Source organism: Daucus carota, chromosome 6 (assembly GCF_001625215.2).
Source record: "Daucus carota subsp. sativus chromosome 6, DH1 v3.0, whole genome shotgun sequence".
Taxonomy (NCBI): domain Eukaryota; kingdom Viridiplantae; phylum Streptophyta; class Magnoliopsida; order Apiales; family Apiaceae; genus Daucus; species Daucus carota.
The window spans coordinates 17,630,085-17,657,485 of record NC_030386.2 but is presented as its reverse complement, the minus strand read 5'-3'; the positions used below and the strand labels follow the sequence as shown (position 1 = coordinate 17,657,485).

The 27,401-nt window shown below is 34.0% G+C and overlaps 4 protein-coding genes across 4 annotated transcripts; 3 read left to right on the top strand and 1 right to left on the bottom strand.

Moving 5' to 3' along the window:
* The first annotated feature begins 935 nt into the window (after positions 1 to 935).
* On the top strand, positions 936 to 7,943 carry LOC108225979 (B3 domain-containing protein LOC_Os12g40080). Its single transcript, XM_064080107.1, has 4 exons — positions 936 to 1,174; positions 6,906 to 6,978; positions 7,077 to 7,368; positions 7,450 to 7,943. Exons 1-4 carry the CDS (start codon positions 936 to 938, stop codon positions 7,941 to 7,943), a joined length of 1,098 nt encoding a protein of 365 aa, XP_063936177.1.
* Positions 7,944 to 10,350: 2,407 nt separating this feature from the next.
* LOC108227030 (B3 domain-containing protein REM5-like) lies at positions 10,351 to 11,509 on the top strand. Its single transcript, XM_017402026.2, has 4 exons — positions 10,351 to 10,422; positions 10,501 to 10,810; positions 10,946 to 11,055; positions 11,187 to 11,509. Exons 1-4 carry the CDS (start codon positions 10,351 to 10,353, stop codon positions 11,436 to 11,438), a joined length of 744 nt encoding a protein of 247 aa, XP_017257515.1. The 3' UTR covers positions 11,439 to 11,509.
* An 881-nt stretch (positions 11,510 to 12,390) lies between these two features.
* Positions 12,391 to 14,102, top strand: LOC108225977 (putative B3 domain-containing protein Os03g0621600). Its single transcript, XM_017400929.2, has 6 exons — positions 12,391 to 12,462; positions 12,578 to 12,884; positions 12,969 to 13,105; positions 13,232 to 13,321; positions 13,434 to 13,772; positions 13,857 to 14,102. The coding sequence occupies exons 1-6, from the start codon at positions 12,391 to 12,393 to the stop codon at positions 14,100 to 14,102; spliced, it is 1,191 nt and encodes a 396-aa protein (XP_017256418.2).
* A 5,591-nt stretch (positions 14,103 to 19,693) lies between these two features.
* On the bottom strand, positions 19,694 to 24,395 carry LOC108226507 (cycloartenol-C-24-methyltransferase). Its single transcript, XM_017401469.2, has 14 exons — positions 24,238 to 24,395; positions 24,019 to 24,112; positions 22,708 to 22,774; positions 22,338 to 22,411; positions 22,121 to 22,205; positions 21,877 to 21,932; positions 21,538 to 21,592; positions 21,390 to 21,437; positions 21,229 to 21,312; positions 20,979 to 21,095; positions 20,809 to 20,892; positions 20,592 to 20,717; positions 20,309 to 20,406; positions 19,694 to 19,963 (listed from the first exon to the last, which is right to left on the bottom strand). The coding sequence occupies exons 2-14, from the start codon at positions 24,099 to 24,101 to the stop codon at positions 19,900 to 19,902; spliced, it is 1,041 nt and encodes a 346-aa protein (XP_017256958.1). The 5' UTR covers positions 24,102 to 24,112; positions 24,238 to 24,395; the 3' UTR covers positions 19,694 to 19,899.
* Positions 24,396 to 27,401: the final 3,006 nt, after the last annotated feature.

Genomic DNA, 27,401 nt, shown 5'->3' with positions numbered 1-27,401 from the left:
AGTATTGGTATTACATCAAGATTTTTATAATATAAAATTTATTTTATTCTACAAATATTACTTTTGAATCATTAATATTTTTTTATAGACAGTCATAAAATTATTACATTCTACACATATTAATATTAAATTATTAATATAATTTTTATAGGCCGACGCAACGCGCGGCTTCTCAACTAGTTTGTTTATACGATTAAACTACTAAATGCATGCCAGCAACCGGTCCAAAAATCTTGTGCTGGATATTTGGTAGTAACTTTTAATTCAATAGTATCCGGTATCTTGTGTACATAAAAACTTTAAAATTATCTATTTTGTAGAACAAAAATTATTTAATAAACGGTCAATTATTTGATTTTATATAATCAAGATTCAGTGCGCAATCATGCATGAGCATATAATATTCGTATTTAGTATGCAATTCTTAATTTCTAAACATATTTAAATTTCGTTAAATTAATTGACTCAAATCAATATTAAAAATATTTATTAGCCCAATAATATTAAATATACACTACTTCCATTAGTTTTGTTCTATGGGATATAAATATATATTATTTTTCACTAAATTTCTATTCAAATTGATTTTATTGTTAGAAAAATTAATCACGTGCTAATTAAAAGTCTAAGGTACACAAGAAAAGCTAGGGTGCACATTGTAAATAACCACAAACAATAGGGCATTAAACAAAAATCTTAAAATATCAATCGAAAACAAACCTAACCATATAAATAAAAGGTACGTAGCACAAGCATCTCCACTCAAGCAAACCTTCTCCCTCCATCTTTCATGGGCTACATTTGGGCTGTTTTCTAGCAACACCTTCTTCTCTCTACTCAACTCTCTCTCTCAAACCTAGAGAGAGAAAGTCTTGTACATAAACCTACGATATTCGAGTACGCTGGTCCGGACACCGGTATAACAAAATTAAATTATGTCGAAATATATTGAGTTATTAGATGTAGGTGCTAGAATAGTTGCAAGATCATTCTCTCACTGCCCTCAGACGGCGCGTATGTACTACCACCCTCCGGCGGACACTCACGACCGCCACCTGCATGGCGGTGTCGTTGGCGGAACGGGAGAAGTTTCGGGGCAGGTTGGACGGCATGGCGGGTCTAAGGGTTGCATGAACATGGATGCAGCTCATGTCGTTCTGTACACGGTTGTTGGGTGATGGTTTGATTATGAGTTGAATTCGTGTTTATGGAATATTTTATATTGTGTTACAAATAATTTATTTGCGAGTTGTTAGTCGTTTTATTTTGGTTGGTGATGTATTGGTTGAAAGATTGAAATGGCATGATGATTTTGTCAAAATTTTATATTCGGTGAATTTACAGTAAATTTTTGCAGAGGTCTTTTCTCTATGTTATAAAAAGAATTTATTCAATTATATACAACTGTAGGCTTCGTTGCTGATCTTACGAAAAGCTCGGTAGCATCAGAAGTTTGAAGCCGAACGTGTCAAAGATAAACGATATAATTATTTTTAAAGATTTAAAATTAAAAATATAATTTTAGTTTCATGTTAAAGCTAAGAGGTTAGGAACCCAAAATTTACAGATTTTTTTTTTCAAATGACATGATATACATGTGGCAGATTTTAGTTAGATGGTTTATGCGCACATATGAGGTCTCATTATTTATTAGTATGAGTATCGCACATTGCCACATAGATTTTGGAAAAATAATTTAGGAACAAATTTTGAGATTCTTAGCATTTTCAATAAATAATTAAGTTACTAATTTTTCAATCACGATATTTCGATCATTTAATTTTATTATATGTTTATTATTTGACCTTTTCATTTTTACTTATTTATAAAAATTAATTAATACGCGGTCACTTTTGTTTGGACAGTTTAGCTATTGTTCTTATAAATAAGTAGTTAAATATTTTCCCGAAATAATGGACGAAATTTGATATTCCAGGACTGTTAGGTAGGTGAGTTTAGCAGGAAATATAAGATGTTAGGTTACAATTGTGGTCTGTATTTGACAAAACTGGACAACACGTCCGAGTAATCTCGACATTTGATGGTTGGTACCTCGTAGGATATAGTATAGATACATTCATATTGCAATACCCTCACGAATCAAGATTCTGAGGCCGTTTGGCTAAACTTAAAATAAGTGCTTTTTGTTTAAAATAAATAAGTGAAATAGAAGTTAGAAGCAAGTTGAGACTTATAAGTGATTAAAGTGTTTGGTAAATAAGCAGAAGCCATGAAACAAAAGCTAGCATTCTCAGCTTTTTATAAGTGCTTCTTTACTTATTACACAAACAGTACGAAATAAGTGCTTCTAACTTATAAGCCCAGAAGTCGGCTTAAAAACGGTGGCCAAACACCACCTCTGTTTCCGATCACGTTCACGGGTAAATTATGGGGAGGTGGTGTCATCATAATAATTGAAATCAATAAAAAAAATAATCGGGAGAGGTTGTCATGTTGTCATAATTTGTAAGAAAGGGGAACATTTTATTCCAACAAAGATGGACAAAAATATAATATGCTGCCGGCTCGAATCTTTTCCCCGCCTAATTGCCTGAGTTTTCATCTGCAGGACCGACTAAATTATTTGGGTTTGTAGTTGAACTTGACCTCGAGTTTGTTAAAATAGTACTCGGTACCTTTTTAGTTGTGATTTTAATTTTTTGAACATGATTTAATTTTTTGTACGTGATTTAAGATGGTTAAAAAATATATTTTCATTTATTATATTTAAATTTTTTATAAATAAAAATATAAATTATAAATTTTAATTCGTAAAAAGAAAATTTTAAAAATAACGAGTGGAAATATATTTTTCAATCATTTTAAATTACGTGCAAAAGGTCAAAATGACAACCGAATAGGATAGAGGGAATATGATTTTAGATTCGAATTCAAAATCAATGGAGCCATAATTCTAAATTTTACTCAATTTAATATACAAAACTCGGATATATAACTTATTAATTAAAGAGACAATAAAATGTAATCTATATCAAGGAGAGTTTTGTGTTGGTGAATGAACCACATAAATAAATGAGCGGCCCATCGACTGAGAGGGGTATAAACGAATCAAACTGTTGGTGAGCTATTTGAGCTCGGCTCGTAAAATATTCGAATTTGATTTGGTAATAACCGAGCCGAGCTCGAGCTCGAGCTATTTTGAGGTTTTACCGAGCCGAGCTCGTACTTTAAATTACGCGACTCGTAAGGTTCGCGAGCTTTATCGAGTTTCTACTATTTTTTAATTTTTTTATTATAAATATAATTTTAACAAATATATTAAATATTTTATTTATATATTTATTCGAATCAAACTCCAGCCAAACCGATCATATTTCGAGTTTTTGTCAATATTTGGTGACTCGATTCGACTTTTAGAGCCGAACTCGAACTGTTTACGAACCGAGTTTCGAACTTGAAATTAAAGACTCGATCGAACTAGAACTCGAGCTTGAGCTCCTAACTTTTCGATCGAACTCGAGCCGAGCCTGACAGTGTTTGACTCGGCTCGGCTCGATTACACCTGTAAGTGAGAGTGATTAATTGTATAAAAGCCGTAAGAGCGATTAAGCACATGATAAACAGCATTCGAGAATGTTTAGAGCCGTGAATGAACAAGTCAGCTATGCATGAACAAACTAAATCTCTTTGCTAAGGGTCTGTCTGGGATTGCTGTTAAAAATTGCTGTTGCTGTGAGTAAAAGTGCTGTTCAAAAAAGTGATGTCTGTAAAAGCTGAGACTGTTTGGTAAACTTGATTTCAAATGTGCTGTTTGAGTAAAAGCTGAAAACAAACTGTTTGGTAAATTTTTTGTTAAAGTGCTGTTTAGAATTATAATTAGAAATAAAATAATCTTTTATTCATTATTTCATAGACAAATATTAACAACAAATATAATTGTTTAAACTGTGATAAATATAATTGCAAACTCTAATAAATTGAGTAGTATAATTATATACTAAGCCAAAATATATAATTTATAAGTTTTACATCATTAAACTATGAGCTATTTGATTGCGGATAATGTTCATCTCACTTGCCCTATCACTTTTTTGACTTTGCTCTAAAATTTGTGGTCGACGATCCGGAAATATATCTCTTGGCACAAATTCTGGATGCATATCAACTTCATGAAAAATAGTATCTTTAATGGAGCTCAACCTGATGTAATTATGCAATGCCATGGATGCCACAACTATATCTCTTTGAGATCTAAATGAATATTGTGGCATGTATGCCAAAATCTTCCATCTTTTCTTCCAAACTCCAAATGTCCTTTCAATACAACTTCGAAGAGATGAATGCGCTTTATTAAATATTTCTTGGTAACCCTCCGGTGCTTGTCCACGACGAAAATCAGGAAGAAGATATCTAACTCCTTTGTATGGACCAAGATATCCTAATGTTTGAGGGTATCCAGCATCTACCAAATAATATTTATCTACATATAAAAATAAAATGATGATCAATCTAACAAACAATTTTATGTGTGTGCACACGTGTGTATTGATAAAACTTACTCTGTGGTGGAGATGGAAAATTCAAATGTGGTGTATTAATATATATAGTTTGTACTAATATATTTATATAATTTTATTTATTATACAATATTTTTTCAATATCATTTATTTCTATTCGATTTAGAAAATCTAATTTTTATATTTATTTAAAAATTATATATAAATACATATGATTTACCAAAATATGCTTTTTAACTTATTATTTATATAAAGATATAATTTTCTTCTTCGTTTAATGTATATTACTCAGCGAATTTAATTTTTACCACAATATTATAATTAGATTTTTTTACAACAAATTTAATGAAACAAAAAAATATAACTTTAAATAAACAACAACCAAATATATTTTAATAATTTATTTTGAGTTTTTCCTTTTAAATTAATTCCCAAAAATTTCACCTACCAATAGTCTAAATTATAATAAAAAAATGTTTTATAAATATAGTTTTGTTTTGTTGTTTTGTTTAAAGTGTTGCAGCTAGGGTATAGTTATATATAAAAAGATTGTATCCGTGGGGGTTCGATGCTCAGGACTGTAACAACTGCGCGCAACAGTAGCTTTTGTAAAAAGCAGGGGTACACCAGCTTTCTGTAAAAGCAGCTTTTGGACAAAAAGCACAGTTGCAAAAAGCTGTTTTAAATTTTACCAAACATGTTTGTACCAGCTTTTTATCAAAAAGCTGCTGTTGTGGTTGGCAACCGCAACGCCAAACAGGCACTAAATCAAGCAAGTTGTGTCAATTCTTGTGAAAAAGGAGAGTTTATAGAGTTGCACAAATTCCTCTTAGAATTGGAAAAAGGCCACCAGAAAAAACTTCGCTGTTGCACTTCTGGTTAACCTTTAATTACTCTTTACTGTGATAACACTTGTGCCGGTGCAATTTCTGACGCCTCATACGAAGCAGATCAAATGATCAATGATTCATTGTTTTTTAAGTGGCCGGAAGAAGTTTGCACGACATTATTCCTTAGGCTTCGGTGACTTTTTTTTCTTCTGCTAATTGATACGCACGCACACCCGACAGTCGAACTCATGACCTCCCGCAAGATGGTACAAGAGCTCAACCACCGCACCAACACTTTGTTGGCAGGCTTCGGTGACTTGTTAATTAGTTTTTCAACATGCAAAAGATTGTGTGTTTCAGGTGGACATGTTTGATAAACCTCCCAGAATGTTGGGTCGCAGATGGACACTACTCCCATGTTTCCTAGTCAGATTAGTCATGTATACTCCTCTGCTTTGGATAACTGATCAGTGATCATACGATACGAGCACGATAAATGAATATGCAAACATGCACAATATGTATTTTGGTCCAATGCAGGGCAAGATAATTAGGAAACCTATTTCAAAACACCATACATTTCATACGAGAGAGATATCTTTCATACGACTGTTTTCATTTAGTCTCATCATACATTTGTTGATGAACTTGAGAACTCATCCGAAATCTAATTTTGCGACCTGTGCCATTATGTATCTACGTCTATCTGTCTCATCTTAAGATTCAAATTTCTTTATAATGACATACAACAGATAATTACACAAAAATACCTTAAGCCGCCTGAGATACTGACAGTAATTAAGAGAGCTCAACCAAAAGAGCCACCTGTGTTAAATGAGACTGTCTGCAATTCCCTTGAAAATGCAAGCCAGCATAATTCCATAAATTTTCAGTGATTTTTTCAACTACTATTGCGTCTGCATGTTAAATAGGAGTAATCTGATACCAAAATTTGCACAACAAAATTTAAAAAAATACTATCAGAATAGGAAAAATCGGTCTAAACGCTACTCCCTCTGTTTTTTCCAAAATTGTCACTCTAATTTTTGTCACACACTTTCAACTGTTTTAATCGGATAATTAAAAATATTAATTTTTTTAATTTTATTTTCTTGAATAAAAATATATAATCAAAATTTTAATTCATACAAAAATAATCAAAAATAATAATTTTTATTATCTTACCATACTACCTTTGTGCCAAAAGGTCAGAACGTCACATAAAAAAACTTAGAATTAATCAAAATCTCGAACGAACCTAAATATGCGTTTTTAAGCTTATTGATACCGAAGATTTTACCATCAAACATTCAACGTTCATGAGCAGTACAAGTTGTAAAAACTTACTTTAACTGCGAATAACATCACTCAAAGAGATTACAGTTATTTTTATTTCATAGCGTATTTACTTTAACAGCGAATAACATCTACCTTAATTAATTTCTCTGCAACTCTCTTAAATTGTTTAGCAACAACAGCATTTGAGAATATGCAGAGCCATCAAAAAAAGTCAGCTCAGGCCTCATCATGAGTATAAATGCACATCAAATCTCTCTGCTTGTAGAACTTGAGTTATTTTTGTGAAAACTTCTCTCAGCATGGGAAGAAGGCCACCAGAAAGAAAGCCTGCGTTCTCGAAGATTCTTGTCAAAGATTTCTCCAAGAAGCTGGTGCACTTCACTTTCACCTTACCATTATCTTTAACTAAGTAAAATACTAGTGTCATTGCAATTTCTGACGTCTCGTTAACTTTGTTTCACTTGAGCAGATGATACCGTCCAAGTTTGTGAGCCTTCATCGCGGAACTTTGGCTAGAAAATGCGTGCTAAGGCCTACCGGTACGCAAGATGCGTGGCGTGTGAAAACCAAACAGATCAATGATTCTTTGTATTTCAAGAAAGGCTGGAAGAAGTTTGCACGACATTACTCCTTAGGCTTTGGTGACTTGTTGGTTTTTCGGTATGCTCAAGATTGCGAGTTTTATGTGGACATGTTTGATCAATCTTGCTGTCTTAAGGAACTAGCTGTTACTTCCCACAATGTCAAGTCAAGGAAGCACAGTAAGAGCTTTATTTTGGATGTGTGTTACATAATTCATCGTGTGCGTATAAGCAAATTATTTGCATTTTGATCTGATGCAGGCCACTTGGAGGAAGCAAATCCTGGAGAAAAAGAAGCTCTTGACAAAGCGGAAAAGTTGATGTCAAGCTCAAAGTTCCCTGCATTCCTAAAGATTATGCAGTGGGCTTACGTGAGGCCTGGCGGATATTTGGTAAGGCCTGCACCTCAGCTAACCATGTTGATTGAAAGAGAAATAGTGGATTACCACTTTACAGTTTATGGTACTCTGTTTAAGTACATTTGTAACAGCTTTGGTACTCTGTTCATGCAGCCTCTGACAACAGATTTTGCTAGAAAGTATTTTAAGGACAGCACAAGGGAAGTGAAGATTGAGGTATCAGGCAAGACATGGACAGCTGGGGTAAGGAAAGATTGCGCTACATATAGGTTGACGAGATGCTGGAGTTACTTGGTAACAGAACAAGCTCTTAAAGTTGGTGATGTATGCGCTTTTGAACTTATCAATACCGAAGATTATACACTCAAGCTTACAATTTTCAGCAGTACCAGTTAAGTATTTTGATGGTTCGCCATAAGGTTTTGAATATGTTTAATTTAGTACTGCACGACTAGGGCTCGATTGACAGCCCTAGTTTTGCAGGGGCTCTTCCATGTGCTTTGTGTATTAGTTTTTTTAATCTTGGTGGTGATTATGTGCCACTTTTGTCAAAATTGTAGGGAAGAACAAAATATGTAAAACTAAAGCCAGGCCTTTCAGCTCATTCGAAGCACGCTCTTGCCAGGCACCTAAGAAACGTTCTAGCCATGCACTTGAAGCACAATCTAGAAAGGCAATTAAAGCAGCAAACAGATTTTCATCACTTTCAAAGTATCCTTCCAGCCCGTATGTTATGCGTCACACTTACTTGCGCGCAAGATATCTGGTAAGATCATATAATGATATGTACTGTCAAATTCTTGAATTCTGAATTTGTGAAAAATTTTGGCCAGTAATGATATGTATTAGTTCAGAAGTGTTGATCAGCCAAATTTTGGTGATGTGTTATGGACTTAAAGATTTGGATGAATTGTGCAGCATGTTCCTGCAGCTTTTGTTAAGCAAATGAATGTGAGCTTGGGTGCTAACAAGGTGAAACTGCAGTGCCGGGGCAAAGAGTGGGATGTTGTCCTCCATACTTATCGTTTTCCTCATCGTGATGAGAGCAGGATTGTTAGTGGCTGGTCTGCTTTTGTAGAGGAGAACTCTCTGCAAATTGGCGACGCTTGTGTCCTGGAGCTGATTGATAGAGAAGCTGCTGTGATCAGAGTTACTATTTTTGAATGCACCAGCTAAGCGCCTTATGCAGATCGGAGTATACGTATGAGAACAAAAACACTCCCGCACCCATTTTGTCTTACCCGCCTTAAAACTAGATGAATTTTAAAGTTCATTCGGAATCTAAATCTGCCACTCGTGATATTATATATAAAATTTAGAGTATATGTAATGTTTTGAAAAAGATTTCACTAGGAATTGTACCAAAAGTAAAGTTAACCTGAGTCTTACTGAATATTTCTTATATGATGAAATGCAAATAGTTTATGAACTATGGCCATTTGTTCTCATTGGAATTTTGAACTAACAAAGTAGTTCATAACAATATGGCCCGGGTAAATGAAGAGTTAAACAGAAATGCAAATTATTTCTTTAAACTCATTTCATGTTTGAAGTAGTTTAGATTTTAAGTGATTTGAAGAAAATAGCATATTTTCTTGCATCTCTAGAATATGAGAAAAATATGAGGTTTCCTATATTTGAATTATGTGACTCGGAAGAGATAAACAAAGCACTTGCAAAGTACTACTCCCACCGTTTTCTTTATATGTCACTTTTGACTTGGGCACGTATCTTTAGATGGGTTGACCGGATAGTAAAAATCACTATTTTTAATTAAATTTTTTTGTGGATTAAAATTTTAATTACGAACAGAGTACATACACATGTTTAACGGCCTTACAATATCAAACATGAGTATGAGTATTGATTGGTGTTGTATGAATCAGTGTTAGTCAATATTCGAATAATAAAAATGTAAGTATAAATTGTACTAGCTGTGCAGAAGACAAATAATATAAGATACTGCCTCCGTCCTTCTACATGTCTCTTTTGGAGAAAAAAATTGTCCCAAAATACTTGTCTCATTTCTCTTTTCAAAGCAATTTTTTGAATGTTTTTCAAGAAATACTCTTTAAATACAAGTTTCAATGTTTGACTACCACACACATATACACATAAATCAATCTACTACTTTCAATACATTTATTAGGGGCAGACATGTAAACCAAATACTCAACTAGTTTTTTGTTAAGATGCGTAATTTTTTTAAAAGAGAATTAATGTGGATAACAATGAAAACTATGAAATGTTAGAGTTCTTGTGTAATTTGTTCACAATCAATTTGTAATATGGGATGGAGAGTGTATTTAATACTCCTTCCGTCCCCTTTTACATGTCTTCTTTTAAAAAAATTACATATTATAAGAAAAAATTAAGCATTTTCTCCAAAAGAGACATTTAAAAGGGGACGAACGGAGTAGTACCGATTAACTGCATAAACAGCATTGGAGAATGTGTAGAGCCGTAATTAAATCAGTCAGCTGAGTAGTACTCCCTCCGTTTCAAAATGAATGACGCTTTGACTTTTTACACACATTTCAAATTGTTTTGACTAAGCATTTAAAATCATCATTTTCAAAAAAAATCAATTATACTTTAAAATTTTGACTAAATACTTTTAATTAAAAAAATAAACTTTTAAAAATAACAAATATAAGTACATGGTCAAAGGTCTTCAAACAACATGCAAAAAGTCAAAGCGTCATGCATTTCGAAACGGAGGGAGTATAAATCTCTCTGCTAAAGCTTGTGTTATTCTTGTGAAAAGGGAAGAGTTTATATAGTTGTGCAAATTTCTCTCAGGATGGGAAGAAGGCCACCAGAGAGAAATCCTTTGTTCATGAAGATCATAGTTACAGATTTCCCGAAAATGCTGGTGCATATCTGTTTTACTTTTTTATTACTCCTTATTGTGATAACATGATATCTGGTTAACTTTGTTTCCATTGAGCAGATAATACCACCCAAGTTTGCGAGGCTTCATCTCGGAACCTTGGCTAGAAAATGTATACTGAGGCCTACTGGTACGCAAGATGCATGGCTCGTCAGAACCAAACAGATCAATGACTCTTTGTATTTCAAGAGAGGTTGGAAGAAGTTTGCACAACATTATTCATTAGGCTTCGGGGACTTGCTAGTTTTTCGATACAAAAAAGATTGTGAGTTTCATGTGGACGTGTTCGATAAGTCTTGTTGTCTTAAGGAACTAGCTGTTAAATCCCCACATGTTGGGTCTCAGATGGACACTACCTCAAAATTTCCCAGTAAGATTATCAATTTATGAGCATACTTGTATGATAAATGAATATGCACAAGCACAATATGCATTATGATCATAGGAAGCTTGAAATTTTCTTTAAAAAAAACAAATTTTAATGCAAGTCACTTTTGGAAAATAGGGAAGAAGAAAAAATTGCAGACTAAAGCAAGGCCCGGCAAGGCTTTGGAAGCAAAGTATCCTTCCTGCCCGTGTGTTATGAATACCTCTTACTTGCACGGACGATATCTGGTAAGATCATAGAATGATTTAGGCCTTAGTAATAGTTTGATCCAACAAATTTTGAAATTTTTTGTGGACAGGAATAATGTGATCAACTGATAATTGAAGTATTGATTGAAAGATTTTAATGAATTGTGCAGCATGTTCCTCCAAGTTTTGCTAAGCAAATGAAATTGAAAGAGGGTGCCAACAAGGTGAAACTTGAGTGCCGGGGCAAACATTGGGATGCTGTCCTCAGTACTTATCGTAAAAAAGGTAGTAGCATGATAAATGGTGGCTGGTCTGCTTTTGTAAAGGAGAACGCTCTGCAAATTGGCGACACTTGTGTCCTGGAGCTCATTGATAGAGAAGATGCTCTCATCAGAGTTACGATTTTTGAATGCACTAATTAAGAGCCGTAAGCAGAGATATGTATGTGATCGGAAGTACTCCCACATCCGTTTTGTCTTTCGAGAGATATCTTTTAGTTCTACTTTTGCTTTAATCTCATCTGACATTTGTAGATGGACTTGTATTCAAGTACTCCTTTTCTGGATAATTTCAGTCACTTATATGCTACTGTATATTGTTTACTGCCTTAAGTATACGCGTGTTCGTGTTAATTTATATAACTGTCTTATTTTGTTTCACAGTAAGATTCAAATTTCTCCTACCTAACAAAAATTAAGAGCCATGTACTATACTATTTCACTGTTTTGCATGAACATATAGTTCTGTAGCCCTCTTTTTTAGTTTATCTAGCCAGAGAAATGATTGTCAAAATTTAAATGATCATTCAAGACAGTTCAGTCAATCTCTTCCTTCACCAGAAGAAAGAACCGAGCTATAAATATCTTGGGCAGCGCTTCATTTATGTCAACACCCTTCCACAATGTATAGTAGCTGTATGCCTGAAGTAAAGTTGCATTAAAATGATTGGATTCCGAAAAGCACAAGTCTCGTTCTCAATCTAAATCGATTTGATTTGTCAGGAGTTACATTTCTGTAAATAAAGTATGCTAGTAATTCAATATCCAAAGGGGCTATATTTTGTGAAGTTTCTTTCATTTAATAAAGTTTATCATATAACCGAAGATCAAGAGCATGTAAGATGCCCCAGGCATTTATTATCATTCAAGCTGCCCCCCACACTCTCATCCTTGCACCAGAAAAACATTAAATGAGATTCGTCCATCAGTACAAGTAATCAGACAATCTTAATGTAGCCAAATACTGTAAAAACTAGGATAGAAATTAGAAACCAAACAGGTTTGGCTGCAGCTTTTTTTGGTTCTTGCTTCTACAGGCTGCAGTTTTATAAGTATAAGCTACTGCAACAAATTTCTCTTGCAGGAGTATAAAAGAATGGGAAGAAGCCCACCGCCACGAAAACCTTCATTCATGAAGATTCTAGTTACAGATTTCTCCAAGAAGCTGGTGCATGTCTTTCTCACCTTTCAAATATTTTATATATATATGTGCATGCATGATGCATTTCCTTTTTAGTAATTATATTTTCTTTTGTTGTTCATCCATTTTCACTCAAAAACAGATGATACCACCCCAGTTTGTGAGGCTTTATCGCGAAACCTTGGCTAGAAAATGTATACTAAGGCCTACTGGTACGCGAGATTCATGGTGTGTAAGGACAAAGTGGATCAAAGATTCATTGTATTTCAAGAAAGGCTGGAAAAAGTTTGCCCGACATCATTCACTAGGCTACGGTGACTTGTTGATTTTCCGGTATGCTAAAGACTGCAAGTTTTATGTTGACATGTTTGATAAGTCTTGCTGTTTTAAGGAACCTGTTAACTCGCAAAATGTGGGGTCTCAGAGGGACACTACTCCCATACTTCCTGGTAAGATTATTAATCTGTACTCTGATTATGAAAAAATATCATAAAATTATGATAATTGAGCATAAGCATTTTGATCTGACGCAGGCCAAGAAGCCAAAGTCGATCTTGAAACATCAGCTCTTGATGCAGCTCTTGATGCGGAAGAGTTCATGGCAGGCTCAGAGTTTCCTGCATTCAACAGGATTGTCAGACCAGCTTACCTGAAAGCTAACGGATATATGGTAAGGCTTGCACCATCAGCTAATACTTTACACCAGTTTTTTTTGAATTATAACAATTGAGGTATATTAGATTGATCAGATTCTGCTTGAGATTTGAATATAACAATGAAATGTACATAAATGCAGCCTATTGATCCAAATTTTGGAAGATGGTATTTGGAAGACAGCATAAGAGATGTGAAGATTGATGTGTCAGGTAAGATATGGACTGTTGGGGTAATAGAACACGGCTCTTCAGGGAGATTGAGTAGATGTTGGAGCTCCTTGGCAAAGGAACACGCTCTTAAAGCGGGTGATGCATGTGTTTTCCAACTTACCAATATTGAAGATTTTACCCTCAAGCTTACAATTTTCAGCAGCACCAGTTAAGTATTATGATTGTTACCTCAAGGTTTTGATTATATTTCATTTGGTAGTGCATGGCTCTAGTATACTACTTCACTCGGATAACAGCCCTAGTTTTACAGGCTCTGTTGAATGTGTAGAGGATCGCGAAAATTGCCAGACTAAAGCAAGGTCTGGTAAGGCTCTTGAAGCACGTTCTAGCCAGGCACTTGAAGAAGATTCTAGCCAGGTTATTGAAGCAGCGTACGAATTTGCTTCACAGTCAAAGCATCCTTCCTATCCGTGTGTTATGTCTTTCAATTACATCCGAAGGGGTAATCTGGTAAGATCATTTTATGTTGTCAGATTCTTGAACATAAAGTTAACTAAAAAGTTGGCTACTCTGAGATTTTGATGAATTGTGCAGTATGTTCCTTCGACTTTTGTTAAGCAAGTAAACGAAGCAGCAGGTTCTGTCAAGGTGAAACTTCAGTGCAGGGGCAAAGAGTGGGATGCTCTACTGAGTACTTATGAAACGCTTTGGTGGATGCATAATGGCTGGTCTACTTTTGTGGAGGAGAACTCTCTGCAAATTGGCGACGCTTGTGTCCTGGAGCTGATCGATAGAGAAGCTGCTCTGATCAAAGTTACAGTTTTCAAATGCACTAATTAAGAGCCATATGCAGATCATGTACAAGTAATAGAACATGATCACCTACATATTAGCCTTTGACATGTAAATTATTATGCCTAAGTTGAAACCGCAATCTAAAATCAGGTCTAATATCAAGTTCATAGTTTGTCAATCCTCTGGAATCGTCACCAAAGATAAATAATTTAGAAGTCGAAGAGATGATAAACTTAATTCTCACATTACTGGCCATCCGAGAGAGGCTTCAAGGGCCAAGAAGAGATATTTAGTGCTCTCTTCCTGATACAAGTAAAACCTCGACAAATGAATTCACTCTGAAAAATTTTATTCATTCATGAAGGTTTAAAATTCACTGTCTCTGTTATGTTGAGACCGGACAAATTACTCATTTGATGAGCATATTCATTTATCAAGTTTTAACTGTGATAGAATATAATCCATACATGGGTTTTTCCGGTTCGTTTTCACCATCAAGTTAACAGCTTTTATCTGAACATGACAAACTAATTAATACAATTTTAAATATACACAAAAGTGTTGTATTGAAGCATCAGACAACATATCAGAGAGCCAAATGACTACTTCCCCAGTTCCAAAATAATACTCCTAAATAAAAGTTATTTAGGAGTATTATTTAGGAGTAGTAGTCACTTTGACTTTCTGCTGAGGTGTAAAAAAAACATACTTTTATATATTATTTTTAAATTAATTTTCTTCTAAATAAAAGTTTAACATCTATAAATTTTATTCATAAAAAGAAAATTTGAAAAAGAGTGTATGTAGAAATACGTTTTTCTTACACCTCAAATTAAGTGTAAAAAATCAATACAACTACTATAATTTTGGAATGGCGGGAATACTATATAATTAGGAGTAAAATATTATGAAGTATGTGCAAAATATAACCACTATGCAGTCAAGCACTTTGAGTTACGTGTCAAAAGTCAAACTACGTGTATCAAGAACTCAAAGGCATGCACTATGAGTACTTGCTTCTACAGATTACATGGTTATTCAAACAAATTTCTCTTGCAAATTTAAGTATGGGAAGAAGGCCAAATGCAGGAAAACCTTCATTCATGCAGATTCTGGTTAAAGATTTTTCCAAGAAGCTGGTGCATGTCATGTTCACCTGTCGATTATTTTCTTAATTTCAGACACACACACACAGTGACTATACATTCAGATGCATCTCTTATTTAGGAGTATTTGCAATTTCTGGTCTTATTAATTCTGTCATTCTCTTGAGCAGTTGATACCATCCAAGTTTGTTAGGCTTCATTGCGGAACTTTGCCTAGAAAATATATGATACGGCCTACTGGTACACGAGATTCATGGGGTGTAAGAACGAAGCAGATCAACAATTTATTGTATTTCAAGAAAGGTTGGAAAAAGTTTGCACGCCATCATTTGTTAGGATTTGGTGACTTGTTAGTTTTCCGCTATGCTCAAGATTGCGAGTTTCATGTGGACATCTTTGATAAGTCTTGCTGTCATAAGGATCCTGTTACCTCCCAGGATATTGAGTCTAGGAGAGATACTACTCTCATACTGCCCAGTAAGATTTACAATCCAACTCCTATGTACTCAAATTCTAAACAAGCAATTAATTACTAATTTACTGGATTAACAGCCAATTTTTGCCAATTTATTGCATCATTTTTCTAGTCTTGGTTGTGAATTAGCCAAGTCTAATGCTAGACACTCCTGAAAATTCGTGTAGGGGAAAACAAAAATATTCAAAGTAAAACAAGATCTGGCCAGGCTCTGGAAACACACTCTAGCCAGGCCCTGGAAGCAAAATCTAACGAGGAATTTGAAGCACGTGTTAACCAGGCTCGTGAAACAGCCTACAAATTTTCATCACTGTCAAAGTATCCTTCCTATTCATGTGTTATGCAGTATTCTTATGTGCGACAAAAGTTTCTGGTAAGATCATATAGTAATATATGTGGTCAGATCCTTAAATACAGAGAGGAAATTTTGATTTGCTTGTTTAAAATTTTTGGGATATATCAAATAGAAAAATGCTAGGTACCCAAAAAATGTTCCCAAACCTTAATCAGTATGATTGGTTCCACTCACACAAATCTTAATGAGACCCCCAATTAAAACTAGCCATCTGTGTACCACATCATTTTGGTAAAAAAATGGGGACATGATTTGGGTATCAAATATAAGGTTTATAGTTTTTATGTATTGAACCCCAGAACAAAAATTTGGACCTGATAATAGTCTTATCTGACAAAACCTGATGACATGTAATATATGTAATCGCAATGTGATAGCTTAAGATGATTAAAGAGTCTGGCTCTGAGATTTTGATGAAATCTGCAGTATGTTCCTGCAACTTTTGTAAAGCAAATGAATGCGACATCAACTGCTAACAAGGTGAAACTTCATTGTCGGGGCAAAGAGTGGGATGCTGTCCTCAGTATTTATGGTACTGCTAGCAAACTAAATCGTGGGTGGACTAAATTTGTAAGGGAGAACTCTCTGCAAATTGGTGATGCTTGTGTATTGGAGCTAATCAAGAAAAAAGATGCTCGGATCAGAGTTACAATTTTTAAATGCACTAATTAAGAGCCATCTTCAGATCATGTACATATATTATTCGTGCTATTAAACAAACTCATGCAGCCATATTGCCTTAGACTCAACCTCCTGTAAAGGGAGCAAGGAATAGAATTAGGTCAGAGACCTTTATTGTATTTCTCTGCTGTCCTGAATTGTGAATCTATCATGTCTTTTATTCTGGATTCATCTATATTCTGTGTTTATGTTTGTGTCCGTCCGTTTTTCTATTTCTATGTTGTGTTTATCTGTTGCAATGTTACAGAACCAAGAGGCGATGCCAATCTCCATTGCTTCACTGATATATCCTACTAATTAGTCGGACATATATCTCCCATGTGGCCATGTCAGGCCTGAACTTCAGCTCCACGTGCTTATGGCGAGTCCTGGTCAGCGTTATATGCCATATCCCCTTTACGACACAACAAAATGCCTATTCAAAGCTTATGCAAAGTAGTAATTAAATACCAACTAAGCAATCAAGTAACACCCAGTATCCGTTAATATAAAGCAAATGGCGAGATTCCTTTAATACAAATGAAACTTCACAAGATCACTTAATGCAGATGAAGTCCTTTTTAGCTAGAAGCTCACAGGTGCATTTTAAAGGTGATTGCAGAATCACAACCTAGGATATGATTTTTACCCTATCAAAATACCAATCGAAGCATAGTTCTGATTTTGAAGTCTATTGCAGTCTAGAAAAGCGAGGGGGCTACAGGGGAAATTCTCAGAAGCTTTAACCGGAAATAGACTCTCAACTTATAATCTGCAAGCCCCTTGGGCCTTGCTTCAGCAACAACCATAACAAAATTCGCATCTTTTTTGCTAACAAAGTATCTTTATAAGTTATAACAACTTAAAAGAAGCAACGCCATCCCAAGTATCTTATTATCAATGCTCAAAACAAACTCACGTCTAGGGTTAAAAAATGGGGCGGGTTTGGAGCGGGGACTTTATTTCCCAGCCCCGTCTCATATATTTTTTTTTCCCATCCCCGCCCCATTCTCCACGGGGATTTATTTTCAATCCCCATCCCCGCCCCACTGGGGATTTAATATAATTCCGCCCCTCCCCACTGCTATATGTAATATTAGATTTTAGATATTTATTTAAAAATTCAGTATTTTTTTCTTCAAAATTTAATAAAAATATAAGAGACGTGTATATTAAAAGCAAAAAACTAGATAATGCATGCATGTCAAATTAAAATAACAATATAATCATGCAATATAATTATATTAAATATAATTATTTATATTTATATTAAATATATTATATTAAATATAATAAATATATTATATTAAATATAATTATTTATTTAAATTAAAATATGCGGGGCGGGGAGGGGAATCCCCGCGAGGATTCGACAAATACCATACTTGCCCCATATTTTTGCGGGGCGGAAAATTTTTCCCCGTCACTACCCCATTCCCCATATTAGCGGGGCGGATCTGCCCCATTCGGGGCGGGTTCCCCATTTTCCCCGCCCCATTTTTAACCAGTCACATCAGCCTGACCAAACCGAACCAGAACCAGCCGTATAACTTCGGTCCGGTTCCATTCTAGTTATTCCAGAATTTCAGTATATTCGGTTTTTCAGTTTGGACCAAATTAAATTTTGGTTCGGTCCTGTCTGTTTTTTAAAAAATCGGTTTGGATCAAATAGATCAATTATTTATATTAATATATTAAATATAGTAGGTGTTACTTATAACTTTTGTGACGCGTAAAATATATTATGATACATATGTCACACGATTTATCATTATATTGTTGTATATAGTTTATTTTTAAACTATATACAACAATATAGTTTGAAAGGTGGGATGCTAATCAGAAGTCAAGAATGAAAGCACAATCTGATCTGCAGAAAATGCAGAGGAAGAATATTCGTGGTCTGTGTGAAAAGTTTGCAGTGACCAAGCTAGAGTTCAAATTTGTTATAGAAGCCTGGCAACAGATTGTTAAATGTAGGCGCACGTTGAAATGGAGCTATGTGTATGGGTATTTTATTCCCGAGGATGAACCTGCAAAGACAGCATTGTTTGAGTACTTGCAAGGTGAAGCTGAGGCAGGATTAGAGAGACATCATCATTGTGCAGAAAAGGAACTCTTTATGGTTCTGAACGACGTTAATGCTACTGCAGATCAATTCCACAGTTTTCGAGTGAAGCTGGAGGAGCTTACAAGGGTGACTAGAACTTACTTTGCAAATCTAGTTACAGCACTGGAGAACAATCTATATGAAAGTGAAATTAGAGGTCCACCAAAAGAAAAAACCCGAAAGATAGTAAAAAAGTTTACGAAACAGAGGGGGGAAAGGAGAAAGGTACAAAAATGAAATAATCTGCATACATCCCTGACTGTGAGAGAACTATGATCATCTACATATACAGAATTTTCAGTGCATAATGCTGAGCAGTGTCTATGTCGAGATAACAGACAAGTAAGAAGCTAACGTGCAATTTATGACATTTTACATTTAATAGTTTATAGAAGTTTTAAGGAGACAGTCTGCGTTTTGTGATTTACACCTTTGTCATATAAAGACCAGTTTTCCGATGGTTTTATTTAGTATTGCAGCGCATTTTGTTTTAGAAATCTCCTACTGAAAATGTCAGCTTCAATACACCAAAAATCACTTCTTCCTGCATACACTCTTTTAAATGCTCTTTAATTAGTGTGCTAAAAGCAGATGAAAAAGATTACAGCATAAACTGAACTATGTTGATTCTGGTATGACTGATATGCATGATTGCTAATAATAGACACTACTGGAAAGTGAACGCACAAACAGGATAATGCTATGTTGATGATACTGCACCCTTATTTATAATGTTTAACTATACTCAAAGTTCTGCTCCTAAAACTTTATAAACTAAGCTTATTATAAATTGGTGGCATCCACTTATTATAAATTAGCCTGATTAGTCATTGTTTGGTCATCTCTTCGGAGATATGTGTGACTTTATTTCCGCCTGGCGCCTTCATCCGTTTAACCAATTTACTCCTCGAAAAGAAACCACAGAGAAACTTGAAACTGAAAACACTAACATTACCTAAAATAAATTTCAAGTGTACTAGAAAATTACAGGTTTTCTCATTAAAGAGAAAAGAACCAGAACTCGCAACTTAAAATCATCTACCACAGGTCCACCAGTTTCATAATTAGTTTATCCCCTGAATCATCACAAAAGATAAGGATTTGAAGTTAAACAGTTAATAAACTTATTTTACACGTTACTGGCCATCAGAGAGAGGCTTCCGAGCCAAGAAGAAATATAATGGCGTGAATATCTCTTTCCTGCGGGTAGCAAATACAAGACACACATTAGTTTACTGTATAAAAAGCATTATAATTGTAATTATTTAAGAGATTAGCTATTTATGATCTACAAAGAAGGAATATGCTAAAAGGATTAAGCACTTTTCTTGATGATAAAATAAAAAATATATGTGCTTTTGTTTCCAGCTACAATGTTTTTCTTTTATATTTTTTGGTAGTTTAACCCCAGTAAATTCATTTTATTTTCTCTGTGAGTTGTTGAACAATGTAAATTGTAAACTGGACAGTTAGTTGAAGAGCTTTTTCTAGCAGATGTTATTAAGTAATTTATATAATATATACTGAAGTAGTATTAGTTCTCACTTTCCGCCAGCAACAAGCCCCTCCGCAGCTTTCTCCAAGAAAGCTTGAACTCTTTGGCTTCCTTTTGGGGCAAGTCCCACATATTCAAGGGCCACAACCTACCAAGACAGAAAGCAAAGCGCTAAACATTGTTCTGAAGATAATTCGAACCAGAGAACATGAAAGACAATCATCTACTCTGATTGAGCCAAAAAAGTTGATATCCAACCCTTAAAAGGAATTCCTTCGTGTGTTACTTCAGTGATAAGGAAAGATAAAGTAGTAGCACAAAAAGAGATCTTACCATGTTCTTTGTTATAAAACGTCCAAGTGCTGTCAACCGGAAACTACTCAAGGAAAAATGGGTTGTATCCAGTGGCAAGTACCAAGGTAAGGGCGAGCCAATTGCAAGATCTTTTTCCCATATGACCTTAATAAAGGGGGATAGCAAGTTTTAGACCAGATCATATATAATCAACTCATGTGATGCACAGGAAATAAGTTGACCATTTTATACTCACTTCGAAACCTGCTTGTTTCAAAGCTTCAATGCATTGTGTAGTCAGCCTGATGTCAGGAAGGCCATCACCAAGCTCAATTTCAGCCTGTTATTGGAGATTTACCATCAATAAATGTTTAGAATAGACATAATTAAAAAATATACAAAGGCTTTATATAGCTTTGCTTGAACCTTGATTCTTTGGTGTTCTTTGTTATTGGGATCAAAGGAATCAGTCATGCACCACTCATATGCAGCGAAACATTGACCAGGCTTCAATACTCTATAAATTTCTTTGTAGCATCCAAGCTTCAGGTCAGATATACAAGGTAAGTCGTAAGAAAATATAAGGAGAAATTACAACTCTCCCAGACAATATTCTAGTTAATAGAGAACACAAACTAAACAATAATTCCTACTCAGATCTTCTAATTTTAATTACCGCATCAGGGGCATGACAGGTAGCCTCAATTGCATAGACTGCATCAAAATTGTTATCTGGAAATGGCATTTTCATAAAATCTCCCTGCATTGCATCAAATATAAGTTCAATGAATGAAGAATAAAACATAGAATCAATTAAAAACCATACAAACCACTAACCTTAACAAAATCACAGGTCTGGTCTACTTCTGCCATGCGGTTTAATTTCTGCAGATTGACAGGAATAAAAAAGAAATGATTCACCGTCTTCTAGATATACCGAGATTTGATGTATCAGATGTTCAAACTATGGTACTGATAACATTACCTTTCCCCTTGTTATCTGATATTCATTGTTGTTCAGCCCTGTAACTGAAGTGGAGCTGCCAAGCATCACGTAACAGATCAGAGATACATATATACTTGACTATCAATTCATGTGAAAGTATATTGATAGATATTAGAAACATTCAAATATTGGCAATTATATAAAAAGGGGAGAAGTTAAATCCCCAAGCGAGTACTTCATAACTTGTTCTCAGCAACACCTTAAACTTCTAACTAAAATATGGAGCAAAAGTATTAAGCTCTATAAACAGGCAAAGGGAGCTTAAACTTAGCAATTAATATTAAATAAAAATATATTAAAATCGGAACCACCACCAACCTGAACCGAGCTATTTCTCTTAGTGGTCCACCAATTCCGCAGCCTACATCCAGAACCTGCAGAAGACAGCCAGCTTATGCACTAAAAATAAATAAGCAACAATTCTTATTGGACAAAGGATGGTCTAGCGAGAAACAAATAATTGATGTTTGATTACGAGATGTGATTCAGTATGTGTACAGAATATCTCAGACTATTACACTTGACATCTCTATGAAAAAGTAAATCATTTGTAAGTTAATACCTTTTGCCCAGGTTTAACGCCCAGCTGTAAAGCAAGGAAATGTTCATGCCGCTTAATGCTTTCTCGAAGAGATTCCGTTTTCCATCTGTGAATTCGTTAATCATTTGTAAGTTTATGGAGCTGAATATAGGATGACTCACACTCTCATACACATCAGCATGCACAGCTGAATGTTACTTTAGGAACTGTAGAGTAAACATGAGAGAATGACACTCACCTAGGGGCAAAATGAAATGATTCTCCCCAGCCATATTCATAGAAGCTCGTGACAAGATCGTAATACTTATTGACCTGTAGTGCATATAAGTTTTATAAGAATTTATATGAACAAGTGACCGAGATATAGCACATTATAGGGTTATTTTATAGTTGGAAAAAGTGGGCAGCTCAAGATGTATTTTCAAAGAATCAGTTAGGGAACGTTGCTAGTGAGTTAAAAAGTTGAACTCAAACTTAAATGACCAAGTCAAATATGCATTATTGAAATTACATATACACAAATATATATAGGTACTTCTATACATAAAAATGGTAGAGAGTAGTATAATAGAAATATAAATTAATATATTTGTAGGGAAAGCATTTACCATGTCAGTGTAGTTTTCTTTTCTCGCTTCTTCTTCACCTCCGAAAGCAACATGATACTTCTCATACCTGAATTATTGAAATGATTATTATAAGTAAGCCATAATCAAGGGAAAAAAATGGAAGAGAAAAATAATGCAAGGCCAACAAGAAAACAGCACCACAATGAAATTCTAGACATGATTTCGATTTTGTGAGACACGTTATGATATATAGGATACTCTGAATGATTTGCAATATACAAAGGCCTACACTAGAAGGGTAAACTATCAAATCAAGGTCGTAGAACTACAAAAACACAAGGAACAATTTGAATTTCCTAAAAGAAAATCACCATAATTTGCTCCTTCATGATGGTTTAATTTGCTGCAAATTAATCTGTCAAGAATTACTTTTCATACTTTTGTGAAAAACAGTACAATCTGTAGTGGCAAGGGGAATTTGATTTGAACATAGAGCTGCCTTATTTGTTTGCCATATTTTGAGTAGGTGTTTATGAATGATTAAAGCAGGTCGGTCTAGTAACTAGGGGGTGGCTGTTTGGTCACCTATGATTCTAGGACCAATAGGCCAAAAATGGGTCTGTGATGCTGGTGTTGAACGATCTATTCTACAGGTGTGGGCCTCCAGGGCAAGGGATCATAAGCCCTTTCCTTCATTCATCGAAAGGGATCTGGAGGCTTTTCCGTATTAGATTCATATAAAGGAATCATTCTCTTTGCAGCATGCATCAAGAGGAAGGGGAGCTTAAGAAGCCACCCTTCCTTTTGGCCCATACAATTTCAAATTAGCAAACAAAAACAATTTCATTGCACACAAGCAGCATGGAGTTACAACAAAGCTCCATTATCTACTCTATGACATGATGATGAAACAAAGGTCCATTTACGCTTTGCCAGGAGGACAACACAAAATTTCAATCAAGCATTCGTTCCCAAAAAATGCACAACAACTTTTAAATACCAACCCACAACAACTAATACTTATCATTATAAGTAACATCCACAAATCACCCAAGTTTCATCTCTCATTGATCAAACATACGTAATCCCAAGCCGAGCCTCAATCTAATTTCAACTAATAACTCATTACTTATCCCAACCACATCGAAATTTCTAGTCCACAGTGTGATTGGCCTAACAGAAAACAAAAACTCATTACAAAAAAGTGATAGCAAATCAAGCAAATGCACACACAAAGAGACCAATTATATTACAACAATTTTCGACTTTTTCGACTCAATGGAGTAATAGGCCTAATACATAATCAAGATCAATCAATTACAAACAAACATATGAATAAATAAAATATACTTGTCAACAGCCTCCAGAACATCATCTTTCTGAATCTTCCCACCCAACCCAGAAGCTAGATCCAATGCACCACCTTTCGACATCTCCACCACTTCTAAAAAACAATAATAATTCACATCAAGATAATTAAAATTACAATAATCACAGGAAAACAATCATATATCGAAAAGGGTCATCAAAAAAATCAAGAAATTACAAAGAACCTCAAAGATTGCTTACAGAATGTAAGAGAAAGTAGCGGCTTGCAAGATGAGGTAAATACTATGAATTAATATAGTGAATAGAGAAGCAGACGGAAGAATATAGAAATGGGAAATACTACGTGATATGATTATATGAATGATCTAGGATTACTACAAAAGCATGAGGCGGGAGGAGTACAAGACAAAATAGGTTTGGACTTGAGTAGTTGAGTGTGTGTAGTAGGTGTGCTTGTATATTGCGTGCACGTGAGCTCATGGGCATCTGTTTGGGTCCCCATACCCCAGCCACCCGGTCCACATGTGTTTATGTTTTTATCAAGTCGATGTTCGGAACTTTTTTGAGAAGAAGTTATGAGTTTGGATTGTATTACATTTTTATCCAGAGAATCTAATTTAGTGTTTCATAAAGAATTAATTTTTAAAAAATTATCGAGTATTTTCAATCTGAGTTCTTATATTTAAGATGTAAAGAACAAAAAAATCATTATTTATCAAACAATTTTATAAAAAATAATTAGTTTAATCCGTTGATTAAAACAACTATCATAATCAACTAATCAAAAAAAAAAAAAATCGATTCGCTAGCGGCTGACTGTTAATTGAAAATCCGATATTATGATGTTATTTGTGTTTTTTGAAAGATAGGGGTTAGGACTGAAAATAAAAGTATTGGCGAAATTAGAATTTGATCTCACACATCACATGTGTAATATTGGTGTTTGTTTCAAATGATCGATTTGGATTTAATCAATTAATTATTTTAAAAATAATTTGAATAACTTTTTCAGTTAAAGATATTTTAAAAATCTATTTAATTATAAGCATTATCATTATGGTAATTATCCTCGTAATGAAAATGGATCACACATGTCTAAAATTTGTGAATGAAGTTGCATAAGAGGTTCATATGCTAAGCCAGTAGGATAAAATAGAAGGGATGGATGATTGTGTAAGGGATTGGGATTTGAGAAAAGGTGAAAAGGTGACAAGGGAGATAGGTTTGTTCTTGAGAATTAATGTGGGTGTTTTTTTTTTGTTTTTTTTTTTTTGTGATGGGAGGGTCTGTTTATGTAGTTCAAGTGATGACAGGAAAGTTGGATGTGTTTGTAACTTTTATGTTGTGAGGGAGAGTAGGAATGTAAGTTGAGTTTAGATTTGAAATCAGTTAAATGATTAACATAAGAAGATCATTGTTTTTTGCCAGAGAGCTTGATAGTGTGCTTAAAATTAAAATTTCTGTAATTTTTGAAGGTTAGTGATGACTGTTGTCCCTGAATCCCCGACGAGTGAAAATTGAGTATGTTTGTAGTGACGGTTGTCCGCGAATCATCAACGAGTGGAAATCGAGACTAACAGTTTGCCCCTCGATTAAGGTCATTCAATGCATTTCTGATCATCAGTTTGAGATTGTGCATGTCATTGAGTCATGTCGCAAGGGTTCTCCCTAATGTTCGTCGTTAAAAGACAAGCAAATAAGATTGCACATAATATAGCTCATATATAATGTTTTTTATATTGTCAAAACCTTTTTACGTCTTCTTATTCAGTTTTGTTGGAAATCCTCATATACGATTTATGTTTTTAACGAAAGAGTTGCCCTATTATTAGAAAAAATGGGTAGAAAAGCATTATCAAATTGTTACGTTACTTCTGCACAACCGAAGTACGATCAAAGAAATTTGAATAGAAATTAAATGAAAAATATCAAGTTTACAAATACTTAACATATATTTTTATCAAGAATATTAAAATAAATTAATATTAAGTGTAAAATTTTTGAAAAAATAAATAAACTAAAATTAAAAAAATCGGAGCAGACTAATTACCTTTATATCTTTATTTTTTATTGAAAATTAAAACACTCGACTAGCACTCGTTAAAAATCTTAATATATCAGATCATATCATATATTCTATTATCAATATATATATATATAAAGGAGGATGCGGGCCTCTCTAGAATTGTTCGATTCAGTCTTCTGATTTTTCTTAAATTTCGGATAGATATATAATTATAATTCGAAAATTCATGTTTAAGAATTCCAAAGGTAATACACTTTTTTTTTATTGTAATACAATTCTTTTTCTTATTTAGAAATCATAAGGTAATACAATTCTTATTGTTAATTGTATATTAATATATGAATTATTAAAAAAATACCATTTTTATTTCCAAAAGTTATAAAATTTGGAGTACAATTCTTATTTTCATTGCCAGATCGTAGTCTCCATTGCCAGCAATTATCATCAAATAGTGCTCCAAATTATTATATCAACTTTAAAGAGATTGGAGTGATCACACAAATTATTGATTGATTCTTGGTTACTAGGCTTGCTTGGATTGTGGATTTCTTTTATGTTATCAATCATGGAATCAGCCAAGAATTTATGGATGAGGTTTTTGCACAAAGCAAGAAGTTTTTCGACCTCCCGATTGAGGAGAAGATGAAGGTTATAAAGAATGAGAAACATCGCGGATATACTCCAATTCTGGATGAATATCTTGATCCTGTCAATCAAATTAATGGTTTGTTATTCTATAACTTAAATCTGGGATAGAAATCATAATTATAATTCAGAACATCAAGTTCATGAATTATAAAAATAATACAATTCTTTTCTTATTAAATTTTAAAGATGACACAATTCTTTTCTTATTTAGTAATCTTAAACAAATAGGATTATATTATTCAAACTAACAATAATATATAAAATATAATTTATATTTAAGATTTGTAAGGTAATATGTACAATTCTTATTTTCGATAAGATATATAGAAGATGTAGTTGAATTTTATATTATAAAATTTTATTTTCGATAAGATATATAGAAGAATAATCTAATACTAGGTCCATAATCACAACTGTGTTTAAGAGACTAAATAGCAGACACAAATAATAAATTAGTGAACACGATATGTTCGAATTATAAAATTTATTAACTCAGCGTTTTTCTTATTCAAGAATCATGATGAATATCTTGATCCTGTCAATCAAATTAATGGTTTGTTATTCTATAACTTAAATTTGGGATAGAAATCATAATTATAATTCGGAAAATCAAATTCAAGAATTATAAAAGTAATACAATTCTTTTCTTATTGAATTCTAAAGATGACACAATTCTTTTCTCTTATTTAGTAATCCTAAACAAATAGGATTATATTTATTCAAACTAACA